The 14,671-nt window shown below is 47.3% G+C and overlaps 1 protein-coding gene across 2 annotated transcripts in view; it reads left to right on the top strand.

Annotated features, from left to right (window-relative positions):
- ARHGAP15 (Rho GTPase activating protein 15) overlaps positions 1-13,702 on the top strand; it is an 862,741-nt gene extending 849,039 nt beyond the window's left edge. For both annotated transcript variants that reach the window (XM_068245872.1, XM_068245871.1), the window contains one exon: positions 11,715-13,702. In XM_068245872.1, the coding sequence (XP_068101973.1) occupies positions 11,715-11,886 (172 nt within the window). In that variant the 3' untranslated portion in view covers positions 11,887-13,702. The remainder of the gene's footprint in view (positions 1-11,714) is intronic.
- Positions 13,703-14,671: the final 969 nt, after the last annotated feature.

Here is a 14,671-nt window from a genome sequence, read left to right as displayed (position 1 = left end):
TACTACTGGCTACACCTATCCCTGGCTACCTATGCTGCGGCCACCTATTACTAGCTTCACCTATCCCTGTCTACCTATGCTGTGGCCACCTACTACTGGCTACACCTATCCCTGGCTACCTATGCTGCGGCCACCTATTACTCGCTACACCTATCCCTGGCTACCTATGCTGCGGCCACCTACTACTGGCTACACATATCCCTGGCTACCTATGCTGGGGCCTCCTACTGGCTACACCAGGGGTGCCCAGTAGGTCGATCGTGATCTACCAGTAGATCTTGACCGCCTATTTGGTAGATCCCGTCATGTAACATTTTGCGGCTGGCAGAATCTGCTGCCATCGCGTCATGTAACATTTTGCGGCTTTCAGCTGTCAGAATCTTCTGCCAGCCGCTGGCCAATCAGAACGAGGCGGAGAGGCGAGGGGCGGTACAGCGGGAGAGGACGCAGCCGCGACATCATAGCTGGGGGCGGCGCTGGGCCTAGGCACAATGCGTCAGTGCACGCTGCCCACCGCCCCCTTCGCTCGCCGGACTCCGGAGGCACTCGCAGCGCGGCTGATGGAGGGGAGACCAGGAGGAGCCCCAGACTGCCATTGGAACTGGAGGGAGGTAAATGGCCCCTATGCTTACCTACACTATACCTGGCTAACAATACTGAAGGCACCACACCTAACTGCACTATACCTGGCTAACTATACTGAAGGCCCCTACACCTAACTACACTGAAGGCCCCTGCACCTAACTACACTATACCTGGCTAACTATACTGAAGGTCTCTGCACCTAACTACACTATACCTGGCTAACTATACTGAAGGTCCCTGCACCTAACTACACTATACCTGGCTAACTATACTGAAGGTCCCTGCACCTAACTACACTATACCTGGCTAACTATACTGAAGGTCCCTGCACCTAGCTACACTATACCTGGCTAACTATACTGAAGGTCCCTGCACCTAACTACACTATACCTGGCTAACTATACTGAAGGTCCCTGCACCTAACTACACTATACCTGGCTAACTATACTGAAGGTCCCTGCACCTAACTACACTATACCTGGCTAACTATACTGAAGGTCCCTGCACCTAACTACACTATACCTGGCTAACTATACTGAAGGTCCCTGCACCTAACTACACTATACCTGGCTAACTATACTGAAGGTCCCTGCACCTAACTACACTATACCTGGCTAACTGTACTGAAGGTCCCTGCACCTAACTACACTATACCTGGCTAACTGTACTGAAGGTCCCTGCACCTAACTACACTATACCTGGCTAACTGTACTGAAGGTCCCTGCACCTAACTACACTATACCTGGCTAACTATACTGAAGGTCCCTGCACCTAACTACACTATACCTGGCTAACTATACTGAAGGTCCCTGCACCTAACTACACTATACCTGGCTAACTATACTGAAGGTCCCTGCACCTAACTACACTATACCTGGCTAACTATACTGAAGGCCCCTACACCTAACTACACTGAAGGCCCCTGCACCTAACTACACTATACCTGGCTAACTATACTGAAGGTCTCTGCACCTAACTACACTATACCTGGCTAACTATACTGAAGGTCCCTGTACCTAACTACACTATACCTGGCTAACTATACTTAAGGTCCCTGCACCTAACTACACCATACCTGGCTAACTAGTATAAGCGTTGCCAGGTCTGTTCCCCCACTAGTATAAGTGTAGCCAGGTCTGTACCCCCACTAGTATAAGCGTAGCCAGGTCTGTACCCCCACTAGTATAAGTGTAGCCAGGTCTGTTCCCCCCCAATAGTATGTGTAGCCAGGTCTGTACCCCCACTAGTATAAGCGTTGCCAGGTCTGTACCCCCCCTAGTATAAGTGTAGCCAGGTCTGTACCCCCCCTAGTATAAGTGTAGCCAGGTCTGTTCCCCCACTAGTATAAGCGTAGCCAGGTCTGTACCCCCACTAGTATAAGTGTAGCCAGGTCTGTTCCCCCCCCCTAGTATAAGTGTAGCCAGGTCTGTTCCCCCGCTAGTATAAGTGTAGCCAGGTCTGTACCCCCACTAGTATAAGCGTGGCCAGGTCTGTACCCCCACTAGTTTAAGCGTTGCCAGGTCTGTACCCCCACTAGTATAAGTGTAGCCAGGTCTGTACCCCCACTAGTATAAGTGTAGCCAGGTCTGTTCCCCCCCCTCCCTAGTATAAGTGTAGCCAGGACTGTACCCCCACTAGTATAAGTGTAGCCAGGTCTGTTCCCCCACTAGTATAAGTGTAGCCAGGTCTGTACCCCCACTAGTATAAGTGTAGCCAGGTCTGTTCCCCCCCCCCCCCAATAGCATGTGTAGCCAGGTCTGTACCCCCACTAGTATAAGCGTAGCCAGGTCTGTACCCCCACTAGTATAAGTGTAGCCAGGTCTGTACCCCCACTAGTATAAGTGTAGCCAGGTCTGTACCCCCCCTAGTATAAGTGTAGCCAGGTCTGTTCACCCACTAGTATAAGTGTAGCCAGGTCTGTACCCCCACTAGTATAAGTGTAGCCAGGTCTGTTCCCCCCCCCCAATAGTATGTGTAGCCAGGTCTGTACCCCCACTAGTATAAGCGTAGCCAGGTCTGTACCCCCCCCCACTAGTATAAGTGTAGCCAGGTGTGTACCCCCCCCCCCCACTAGTATAAGTGTAGCCAGGTCTGTACCCCCCACTAGTATAAGCGTAGCCAGGTCTGTACCCCCACTAGTATAAGTGTAGCCAGGTCTGTACCCCCACTAGTATAAGTGTAGCCAGGTCTGTTCCCCCACTAGTATAAGTGTAGCCAGGTCTGTACCCCCACTAGTATAAGTGTAGCCAGGTCTGTCCCCCCCCCCCCCTAGTATAAGTGTAGCCAGCTCTCTACCCCCACTAGTATAAGTGTAGCCAGGTCTGTACCCCCACTAGTATAAGTGTAGCCAGGTCTGTTCCCCCCCCCCCAATAGTATGTGTAGCCAGGTCTGCACCCCCACTAGTATAAGCGTAGCCAGGTCTGTACCCCCGCTAGCATAAGTGTAGCCAGGTCTGTACCCCCACTAGTATAAGTGTAGCCAGGTCTGTTTCCCCCCCCCCCCCCCCTAGTATAAGTGTAGCCAGGTCTGTTCCCCCACTAGTATAAGTGTAGCCAGGTCTGTACCCCCACTAGTATAAGTGTAGCCAGGTCTGTTCCCCCACTAGTATAAGTGTAGCCAGGTCTGTACCCCCACTAGTATAAGTGTAGCCAGGTCTGTTCCCCCCCTAGTATAAGTGTAGCCAGGTCTGTTCCCCCACTAATATAAGTGTAGCCAGGTCTGTACCCCCACTAGTATAAGTGTAGCCAGGTCTGTACCCCCACTAGTATAAGTGTAGCCAGGTCTGTACCCCCACTAGCATAAGTGTAGCCAGGTCTGTACCCCCGCTAGCATAAGTGTAGCCAGGTCTGTACCCCCACTAGTATAAGTGTAGCCAGGTCTGTTCCCCCACTAGTATAAGTGTATCCAGGTCTGTACCCCCACTAGTATAAGTGTAGCCAGGTCTGTACCCCCACTAGTATAAGTGTAGCCAGGTCTGTTCCCCCCCTAGTATAAGTGTAGCCAGGTCTGTTCCCCCACTAATATAAGTGTAGCCAGGTCTGTACCCCCACTAGTATAAGTGTAGCCAGGTCTGTACCCCCACTAGTATAAGTGTAGCCAGGTCTGTACCCCCACTAGCATAAGTGTAGCCAGGTCTGTACCCCCGCTAGCATAAGTGTAGCCAGGTCTGTACCCCCACTAGTATAAGTGTAGCCAGGTCTGTTCCCCCACTAGTGTAAGTGTATCCAGGTCTGTACCCCCACTAGTATAAGTGTAGCCAGGTCTGTTCCCCCCCCCTAGTATAAGTGTAGCCAGGTCTGTACCCCCACTAGTATAAGTGTAGCCAGGTCTGTACCCCCACTAGTATAAGTGTAGCCAGGTCTGCCCCCCCCCCAATAGTATGTGTAGCCAGGTCTGTACCCCCACTAGTATAAGCGTAGCCAGGTCTGTACCCCCACTAGTATAAGTGTAGCCAGGTCTGTACCCCCACTAGTATAAGTGTAGCCAGGTCTGTTCCCCCCCCCCCTAGTATAAGTGTAGCCAGGTCTGTTCCCCCACTAGTATAAGTGTAGCCAGGTCTGTACCCCCACTAGTATAAGTGTAGCCAGGTCTGTTCCCCCCCTAGTATAAGTGTAGCCAGGTCTGTTCCCCCACTAATATAAGTGTAGCCAGGTCTGTACCCCCACTAGTATAAGTGTAGCCAGGTCTGTTCCCCCACTAGTATAAGTGTAGCCAGGTCTGTTCCCCCCCAATAGTATGTGTACATACACTATCCGAGTGTTTGATTAGGGAAAATAATGACTAGACACTATGTCCTTGTGGACAGTCCCTATATAATCACAATAACAGAGTTTGTCACCCTTATATAAAACAGACTGATTAGTCAAGTAGAGTGCCCCTTTAGACATCTCTTAGTGTGGAGAGATACATCATTGTATATTTCATGGATACTCGTGGAGGTCTTTGCTTATCCCCCACTCTGACAAGTTGTCAGAGTGGTGTAGCTATTCCACTTACAATTGCTCACCCACACGTAAATCTAGAGAACAGCTGTATAACTACAGCTCAGTCGAAGTGTCAGCTGACACTAGACCTGCGTAGTATAAGTGCACATACTGCTGTTCTCTATTGGTAGCTGAGGACATACAGAAAGAGGTGCTATATTACAAAGTGATTGTATATGAGATTTCTGACATGTTTCACCCTAACGGCTTTATCAAAGAAGTGCTATACATATATACAGTTGCAAGAAAATACACCCCCCACCACCAAAATGTCCCCCAGCAAAAAGCCCCAGTTAGAGCTGAAGCACCCTGTTAGGTGCACGTTTAAATACTGGGAGGATCAATGCGCCGCCCTTTGGGCGGGTATCAAACATGTGTGCAGTATACTGCTTCCATGGTAAGCCTGTATAAAATGTATATGGTACCTATGAACGGCTGGCCCTGTGTCGAGCACTCTGGCGTTCAGTGGTGGGCTGGGTACTGGCAGGGCGGCACCTCCTCTAGACAGCCACGTCACATCCGGACGCGCCGTCACAGCCGACACCATAGACGTCGTTACGCGTAGCTGCGTCCACATTACCCTACCTAGGCTGCGCGCGCAGCCCGACGTCATCCATAGCAACTGGGGACGCAGACACATAGCCGTGTAGGCGGTATCCAAGGACGCGGACGCGCATCACAAGACCAGCGCGTCCGCCCATAGACTGTGTCGCGTCCTGACTGTTGCCATAGCAACCAAGGCACCGAGATGCAAGTGCATCCAAAGTGTGTGTCACACATACAATGTATCATCCGAGGGAAGGCGCATTTCTGCTTGATGCCATCTCTTGTCCACACTGCCCACGTCGTATATACAGAGTGATCTCCTGCGGGCATATGGAGCTCATTGGCGGGTTGAACAGTATACCTAACACCATAAAACTCCATATATGAGGGATATGACCTCATGTGCTTAATTTATTATCTGACCTCCAGATCAATCACACTGGGGTCAGAGATGTACATACATGCCGTGGTACATCCTGTCAGATATATACCATGACCTTATAACCTGGCATATTCCATAATTATATAATTTTATTATTTTGGGCAGGGGAATCACCTCTCACTCATTACAGAAGTTGTACATATAAATAGTAGTGTGGACACACACCTGGCCCTAAGGCCTGACTCAGGTACAATCAGAGTTGCATGTATATCTTTTGGTCATTTTTATGGAGTGTTACACGAGACACTATAAAAAGCAGGCTAGATTAAAATCCTCGTTGAGCCCATTTGGTGCTATTGAATCCAGACGATATATCCACTGTGACTCAATTTGTGTCAATTTCCTATCCAAGTTCCCTCCTCTTACGCTTTTCTTCCAATGTTGGACCCCCCAAAAACGGATATCAAATCTTGACTGGGGGTGCACGAGGTTCATATGCCTCGCTATAGCTGTGTCGTTACTCTTGGATAGGAAATTGACACAAATTGAGTCACAGTGGATATATCGTCTGGATTCAATAGCACCAAATGGGCTCAACGAGGATTTTAATCTAGCCTGCTTTTTATAGTGTCTCGTGTAACACTCCATAAAAATGACCAAAAGATATACATGCAACTCTGATTGTACCTGAGTCAGGCCTTAGGGCCAGGTGTGTGTCCACACTACTATTTATATGTACAACTTCTGTAATGAGTGAGAGGTGATTCCCCTGCCCAAAATAATAAAATTATATAATTATGGAATATGCCAGGTTATAAGGTCATGGTATATATCTGACAGGATGTACCACGGCATGTATGTACATCTCTGACCCCAGTGTGATTGATCTGGAGGTCAGATAATAAATTAAGCACATGAGGTCATATCCCTCATATATGGAGTTTTATGGTGTTAGGTATACTGTTCAACCCGCCAATGAGCTCCATATGCCCGCAGGAGATCACTCTGTATATACGACGTGGGCAGTGTGGACAAGAGATGGCATCAAGCAGAAATGCGCCTTCCCTCGGATGATACATTGTATGTGTGACACACACTTTGGATGCACTTGCATCTCGGTGCCTTGGTTGCTATGGCAACAGTCAGGACGCGACACAGTCTATGGGCGGACGCGCTGGTCTTGTGATGCGCGTCCGCGTCCTTGGATACCGCCTACACGGCTATGTGTCTGCGTCCCCAGTTGCTATGGATGACGTCGGGCTGCGCGCGCAGCCTAGGTAGGGTAATGTGGACGCAGCTACGCGTAACGACGTCTATGGTGTCGGCTGTGACGGCGCGTCCGGATGTGACGTGGCTGTCTAGAGGAGGTGCCGCCCTGCCAGTACCCAGCCCACCACTGAACGCCAGAGTGCTCGACACAGGGCCAGCCGTTCATAGGTACCATATACATTTTATACAGGCTTACCATGGAAGCAGTATACTGCACACATGTTTGATACCCGCCCAAAGGGCGGAGCATTGATCCTCCCAGTATTTAAACGTGCACCTAACAGGGTGCTTCAGCTCTAACTGGGGCTTTTTGCTGGGGGACATTTTGGTGGTGGGGGGTGTATTTTCTTGCAACTGTATATATGTATAGCACTTCTTTGATAAAGCCGTTAGGGTGAAACATGTCAGAAATCTCATATACAATCACTTTGTAATATAGCACCTCTTTCTGTATGTCCTCAGCTACCAATAGAGAACAGCAGTATGTGCACTTATACTACGCAGGTCTAGTGTCAGCTGACACTTCGACTGAGCTGTAGTTATACAGCTGTTCTCTAGATTTACGTGTGGGTGAGCAATTGTAAGTGGAATAGCTACACCACTCTGACAACTTGTCAGAGTGGGGGATAAGCAAAGACCTCCACGAGTATCCATGAAATATACAATGATGTATCTCTCCACACTAAGAGATGTCTAAAGGGGCACTCTACTTGACTAATCAGTCTGTTTTATATAAGGGTGACAAACTCTGTTATTGTGATTATATAGGGACTGTCCACAAGGACATAGTGTCTAGCCAATAGTATGTGTAGACAGGTCTGTACCCCCCACTAGTATAAGTGTAGCCAGGTCTGTACCCCCACTAGCATAAGTGTAGCCAGGTCTGTACCCCCGCTAGCATAAGTGTAGCCAGGTCTGTACCCCCGCTAGTATAAGTGTAGCCAGGTCTGTACCCCCACTAGCATAAGTGTAGCCAGGTCTGTACCCCCACTAGTATAAGTGTAGCCAGGTCTGTACCCCCACTAGTATAAGTGTAGCCAGGTCTGTACCCCCACTAGCATAAGTGTAGCCAGGTCTGTACCCCCGCTAGCATAAGTGTAGCTAGGTCTGTACCCCCACTAGTATAAGTGTAGCCAGGTCTGTTCCCCCACTAGTATAAGTGTAGCCAGGTCTGTCCCCCCCCCCCCCTAGTATAAGTGTAGCCAGGTCTGTTCCCCCACTAGTATAAGTGTAGCCAGGTCTGTACCCCCACTAGTATAAGTGTAGCCAGGTCTGTCCCCCCCCCCCTAGTATAAGTGTAGCCAGGTCTGTACCCCCACTAGTATAAGTGTAGCCAGGTCTGTACCCCCACTAGCATAAGTGTAGCCAGGTCTGTACCCCCGCTAGCATAAGTGTAGCCAGGTCTGTACCCCCACTAGTATAAGTGTAGCCAGGTCTGTTCCCCCACTAGTATAAGTGTAGCCAGGTCTGTCCCCCCCCCCCCTAGTATAAGTGTAGCCAGGTCTGTACCCCCACTAGTATAAGTGTAGCCAGGTCTGTACCCCCACTAGTATAAGTGTAGCCAGGTCTGTTCCCCCACTAGTATAAGTGTAGCCAGGTCTGTTCCCCCCCAATAGTATGTGTAGACAGGTCTGTACCCCCCACTAGTATAAGTGTAGCCAGGTCTGTACCCCCACTAGTATAAGTGTAGCCACGTCTGTACCCCCACTAGCATAAGTGTAGCCAGGTCTGTACCCCCACTAGCATAAGTGTAGCCAGGTCTGTACCCCCGCTAGCATAAGTGTAGCCAGGTCTGTACCCCCGCTAGTATAAGTGTAGCCAGGTCTGTACCTTTTTTTTCTCTGAAAAAGAGAAAAAAACAAGCAGTAATGCAAGAAATTAGATAAACTTTTGCAAACATTAGAAACATTTTGGCTACTTCTTCCTGTCTGCAGCTACAGCAGAAATCCGATCTCTGCAGACACAAAATGTGTGCTCTGAAATCACCCTGCTTTTGTGATGTAAACACAGCTGTACTGAGTCGCACAATGATGACATAAGACAGTGTACTGTTCCTAGTATACACCCCAGTGGGAGTGTCTGAAGACTCTGGGAGGAGGGTAGCTAATGAATAAACAATGAGCAAGAGGAGGGAGGGGGGAAAACCAGAGTCAGGGTGGATATGATGTCAGCATTATCTAAGCAAGATGGCCACTACCTGGGAAAGGATTTTCTGCTTTTCCTTTATAAAATACACAGAAATCATAACGTGGATAGCGCAATACATCTGTTATGTAAGTAGAACTAGTAATTATCTACTTATATATGTGTTTTTTATTTTTTGGTTAGCATGGGTGTCGCTTCCTCTTTAAAACTGCTTAGGAGGCAATGGTGGGCTCACCTCCTCCAAGCAGACTCAAGAGACTGTAGTATTCAAAATGACAAAATATTTATTGGTATACTCCAGGCGGTTCGCAACGCGTTTCACAGGCTTGTACCTGCTTCCTCAGGCAATAGACAAATAGGAGCATACAGCAGCAATTGGTCCGGGATACACCTGGCGCCTCAGACAGACCTGGCGCCTGGATATGGTAAACTCAGTCCTCAGCGTTAGTATAAATATACAATGTATGACCAATTCTGATATAGCAAACTTCTGATATAGTAAGTTACTTTGCCTGGTCCCTCGGAGATTACTATAAAGGGATTCTACTCTAGTCACTGCATAACTGAGCTATTGCCATATATCTTACTGGACCACCCCCATCACAAATTGGTCACTTGGATCCCTTCCCTCCTTGTGGATCTTTGGTTTGTCTTGTCTTAAAAAAGTAACCTCTTTAAGGATGCCTGTCCCTGCTCCAGACCTACGGGTTAGTTTTTACGGGCGTGCAAGTGGTCCGGCTGCACGGGGCGCCAGGAGGAGCAGCAGGAGGGTGGGGGTAGCGGTGGGGGGAGCAGGCAGAGCGAAGTTTCAACTCACCTTTCTCGATCCCTACATGCAGCCTCTATCCTTATCCTGTCCCAACGTCTGTCGCGATGGTAACAGCGTCCCTGTGATGACGTAACCGCATGTCATCACAGGGGGAGCTCTTACCGATGCAACGGACGCCGTGACAGGAAGAAGATAGAAGCTGCATGCAGGAATCGAGGAAGGTGAGTTGAAACTTCGCTCTGCCCGCTCCCCCACCCCTATGATGGAGACAGTTGCCTATCTAACCTATACTGGGGGCATCTACCTATCTAACCTATACTGAGGGGGAACCTACCTATCTAAACTTATACTGCGTGCACCTACTTATCTAATCTATACGGGGGGCATCTACCTATCTAACCTATACTGAGGGGTACCTACCTATCTAACCTATACTGTGTGCACCTACCTATTTAATCTATACTGGGGGCACCTACCTATCTAGCCTATACTGCCGGCACCTACCTATCTATCCTATACTGTGGGAACTTACCTATCTAGCCTATACTGCGGGCACCTACATATCTAGCCTATACTGCCAGCACCTACCTATCTAACCTATACTGCCAGCACCTACCTATCTAACCTATACTGTGGGCACCTACCTATCTAGCCTATACTGCGGGCACCTATACCTGTCTCCACATGGGGGGTGCATTTTACACCCTTGCCCTGGGTGCAATTTAGCCTAGAAACTGCCCTGCAGACCTATCTTGCATTTTACTTTTAAAGGGAATCTGAAGTGAAAATAAATTTATGATATAATGATTTGTATGTGTAGTACAGCTAAGAAATAAAACATTAGGAGCAGAGACATGAGTCTAATATTGTTTCCAGTACAGGAAGAGTTAAGAAACTCCAGTAAGTTGTTATCTATGTAAAAGAGCCAATGATCTCTAGGACTTTCAAAGTGACAGAGAGTCCTGTCTTCTGAAGCTTATTATCCCTAGTGTCCGTCACTGTTTTGTTTTTTTCTGCAGGGGACAGTTCAAAAGTTCACTAGCCTGCTCTGTAAAATCACGTAGAATGCTGTGTAGTGTGTAAACTGCAAATATTAGAGAATGATGCAATGTTATAAAAAAAACAAAAACTATAGAACTGAAAATAAAAATATGAGAATATTTTCTTTGCTACTAATGTTCTAGTAATTATCCGTACTACACAACCAATTCACTATATCATATTTTTTTTCGCTTCTGTATCTCTTTAATACAGCAAAAAATGTAGTAAAGAATGTTTGTTTTCAGATATTCCCTGGAAAATTGTTATTTTCCTGATTATATTTAAAGTTTATAGTATAACTTAACATGTAAAAAATAAATGTAAAAGTAATCACTATACATTACCTGTAAATAGATTTACAGTGTTCCATTGCTGAAATCTGGTGAAGTTATCCTACTGTTAGGGTGCTTTTCCATTAGCAGCATTTCAATCAGAATCGCAAATGTGATTTTCATTGTAAAAAAAAAGATTTTGTGGAAAGCAATTTCTGTTAGACTGATATTAGATACACAAATGTGCCAGAAAGAATAAAATGCACTAAAAAAAATTTAAAAGTGGGAGGTAGAAGTGGCACAATGGGTCTATTTCAGTATAGAATACAATTTTACTGGAATTTTACTCCACTTTGTTGCAACTCGTTTCGCGGGTCGAGCCTGCTTCCTCAGGCAAAAGGGGATTAACTGTGAGAAGTGCATGAGAGCCTCCCTTTCCATTGATGTGTTTATTTATTTATTTTTTGCAGTGGAGAATTGCGATTTACAGTGGAGAAGGGCCCTTAGTGTTCCCCAACCAGTGGGGTCTACTCACTAAAAAACAGTAAAACATCTATGCACAGCTTGGGCACCTACATTTTACCAGGCGTTTTGCAAACTATATAACGCCGCTTTAAATATAGAATGTAAACAACATGTGTTATGCTGCTCTTACCATTTTATAGCTGAAAGATAATAATGATTGTGGAATATTTATGCTTTTGTTGTTGTTTTCATGCAGAGTTCTCATCAGCTCGTCCACAAACCGCATGTCAACGCAAAGCCTTGGAATCGTTTTTGGGCCAACACTGCTGAGACCGATGAACGAATCTGGAAGCATGGCTGTCTGCATGGTGTACCAGAGCCAGATTGTAGAACTTATGATAGCTGAGTTTGAGAACATTTTCTGCTGAGTTTTGTACCTCATTTATGCTGCATAATTTTAGCAAATATTTTTAGAGGGTAAATATGACCTTAAAGCGGAACTGTAGTATCCCTAAAACAAAGGGTTTCACTTACCTAGGGCTTCTGCCAGCCCCCTGCAGCCGAGCGGTGACCACACCGTTTCCAAACGCTCCTCTGTTCCCCCGCCCGCGGCACACTTTCACTTCATGCAGTGGGTGTCCACTGAGCCTGCGCAACCTCGGCCGCTTGTTTCCTTGTTCACGCTTCTGTCGCCTGGAGCAAACTGCGCAGTAAAGATTTTCTCGTACTGCACCTGCGCGGGACGCTCCCGGTTACAGGAACACGAACAAGGATACTCATGGCCAATGCGCAGTGGCCGTCAACTTAGAAGTCGGCTTCCACTGCGTGAAGAAAAGTGCGCTGTGGCGGAGGAATGGGTGATCGTTTTGAAGCGGCATGGGCACTTGCGCAGGGAATAATGCACGCTTTGCCGCCAATAGCGCGCATTAAGGTGTTCAGTGTTAAATAGCGCAAGAAACAGCAGGTTACTCGCGCTATTTACGTTAGTGAATCAAGCCCATAGACTTTAATTCAGAGCCTGCAAGCAGCCAGTTAGAATATAAAAAGGCTAATATGTTTGAGGGCCCTTTCACCATCAGTTGCATTGCGTTACTGCTGCGGTGCGACCATATAGTGAGGCATACAGTATAATGCAAGCAGGGCCGGGCCGAGGCATAGGCTGGATAGGCTCCAGCCTCAGGGCGCAGTGTAGGAGGGGGCGCACAATTCAATCAGCTGTCATTCCTAATTGTGTTTGAAGCAGAAAGAAATAAGAAAAGGGGATACATGGCAGTGACTGCAAGCCAGATAACTAGATATTAAAGTGTTGGGAAGGTTGTGGGCCCTGTGGCCCTCTTAGTCTAATAGCAATCAGTGTGTGACGGCTGGGGTGGGAGGGATGGAGGGGCACACTTTGGTGTCACAGCCTTGGGTGCTGGAGGACCTTGTCCCAGCTCTGAATGCAAGTATGCCTCACTGCCACTGTAAAGGCACACATATTACCTGATTAACCCACGGTATGCTGTATGCTACTGCATCGGAACCCACCATGCCACACCGCACTCAATGTGTACAGCCCGATATCATTATCACTGCATCGCGTTTCGATGTGGTGATATTATCCGTTGCAATGAAACGCACTTAGTGCGCAAAGGCCCTTAAGGTTTCTATAGGGTTCAGTTATAACTAGAGCCTTTCATTTTTCAAATGTAAAAAATAAAGTTAGGCAAAGCAGGACCATCCACCGCCGCATGCCCGATACAAGGGCCATGCAATTCTATGGAAAATGTACGCAATGTGACGCAGTGCGCCAGAAGTATCCAAACCACCGCATTCCTGATGCAAAGTCTGCAGCACTTTACCGTATGATCTGTGTCTACCGCACGGATTATGCAGCAATGCAAGTTAATGAGCGACGGTAGCACGTGCATGTGCGGGCTGACGGGAATCCCAGTGACGTACTTCCTGCACAGAAGGGAGTACATTACCGAGTGGGGGGCGGTGCTAGGAAGGATGGTTGATGCGGTGCTTGCATTGCTACTAATAAGTGTGAAACTGCCTTAAAAGATCACTCATAGGGCTTGAGTTGCGCTGCTCTAGCTACACGCGGTAGTGCTGCATAGCATGTGCTCGTAATTTAGGCACACGCTCCTTCCTAGTAACGGGGGCTCCTTTCATCTGTTGCAAGGTGTGAAGTAGCACAACCGGGATTCTTCTCTAGCACGACCGCTAGTGTATTAAATAACATAGTAGCAGCCCCGCTAGTGAAGTCTCGCAGTTGTACAACTTCACATCTCGTGGCAGATGAAAGGGGAACCCGTTACTAGGAAGGAGCGTGCGTAACTAGGGAGGAGTGCACGTAAATTACAAACGCATGCTGTGCAGCACTACCATGTGCAGCATGAGCGCGCTTATTTTTAACCTGCACTTCTAGAGCAGCACAACTTAATGAATCTAGCCCATAATTTGTAAGGGCTGATTCACACTATGGGCTTGATTCACTATAGCGTGATAACGGCTATCAGAGCAGTTATCACGCGAGCTGCCGCACGCAAAGGTTTGTGTGTGAACAGAGTTACTTTGTGTAATAAGCGAAGGTTTGCGCGCACTTTTCACGCAAATGTTTAACCTTATCACGCGAGTTTGCGCATGGCAGCTCACGTGATAACTGCTGTGATAGCAGTTATCACGCTATCATTGCTGTGATTTCCTATGACAGTGTTCACATGTAAGCGTTTCGATTTCATTGAAATCGCAAATGCGCTACATGTACCATTTTCTGGGGGCTTTTGCTATAATGGAAGGTATAGGGAAATCGCAAAACGCTTGAAAAAGCGCTTTGTATAGCAGATTGTCGATCCCGGGCGCTTTTAAGAAGAAATACATTGTATTTACTTTTTTCCGGGTCAAAGAGTTCACTTCCTGACTAACGTTAGGAAGTGAAAAGCTCAATTGTTGAGCAAAAGTGCTTACAAGGGTGCTTTTCTAAGCTAAAAGCACTGGGAAAGCGCTTTCAAAATGCTCAATAAATCACTCAGCGCTTGCGATTTATAATGTGAACAAGGCCTATGTGTTCGCTTTTTTTTTCTAAACCTTCATCCTTTTTTTATTTTTGTATTGTTTTGCTAACACTTCCTATTTTTAAATCGCTAAACTAAGCAATATGCAGAATAGCATTTGAATTATCTACAACCAATGTTTTTAAATGCACACATAAAAGGTCTATGTCCCCAA

Source organism: Hyperolius riggenbachi, chromosome 7, assembly GCF_040937935.1.
Source record: "Hyperolius riggenbachi isolate aHypRig1 chromosome 7, aHypRig1.pri, whole genome shotgun sequence".
In the NCBI taxonomy this organism is placed as follows: domain Eukaryota; kingdom Metazoa; phylum Chordata; class Amphibia; order Anura; family Hyperoliidae; genus Hyperolius; species Hyperolius riggenbachi.
Note: the sequence above shows the minus strand (reverse complement) of the source record. Positions and strands in the feature narration are given on the sequence as shown.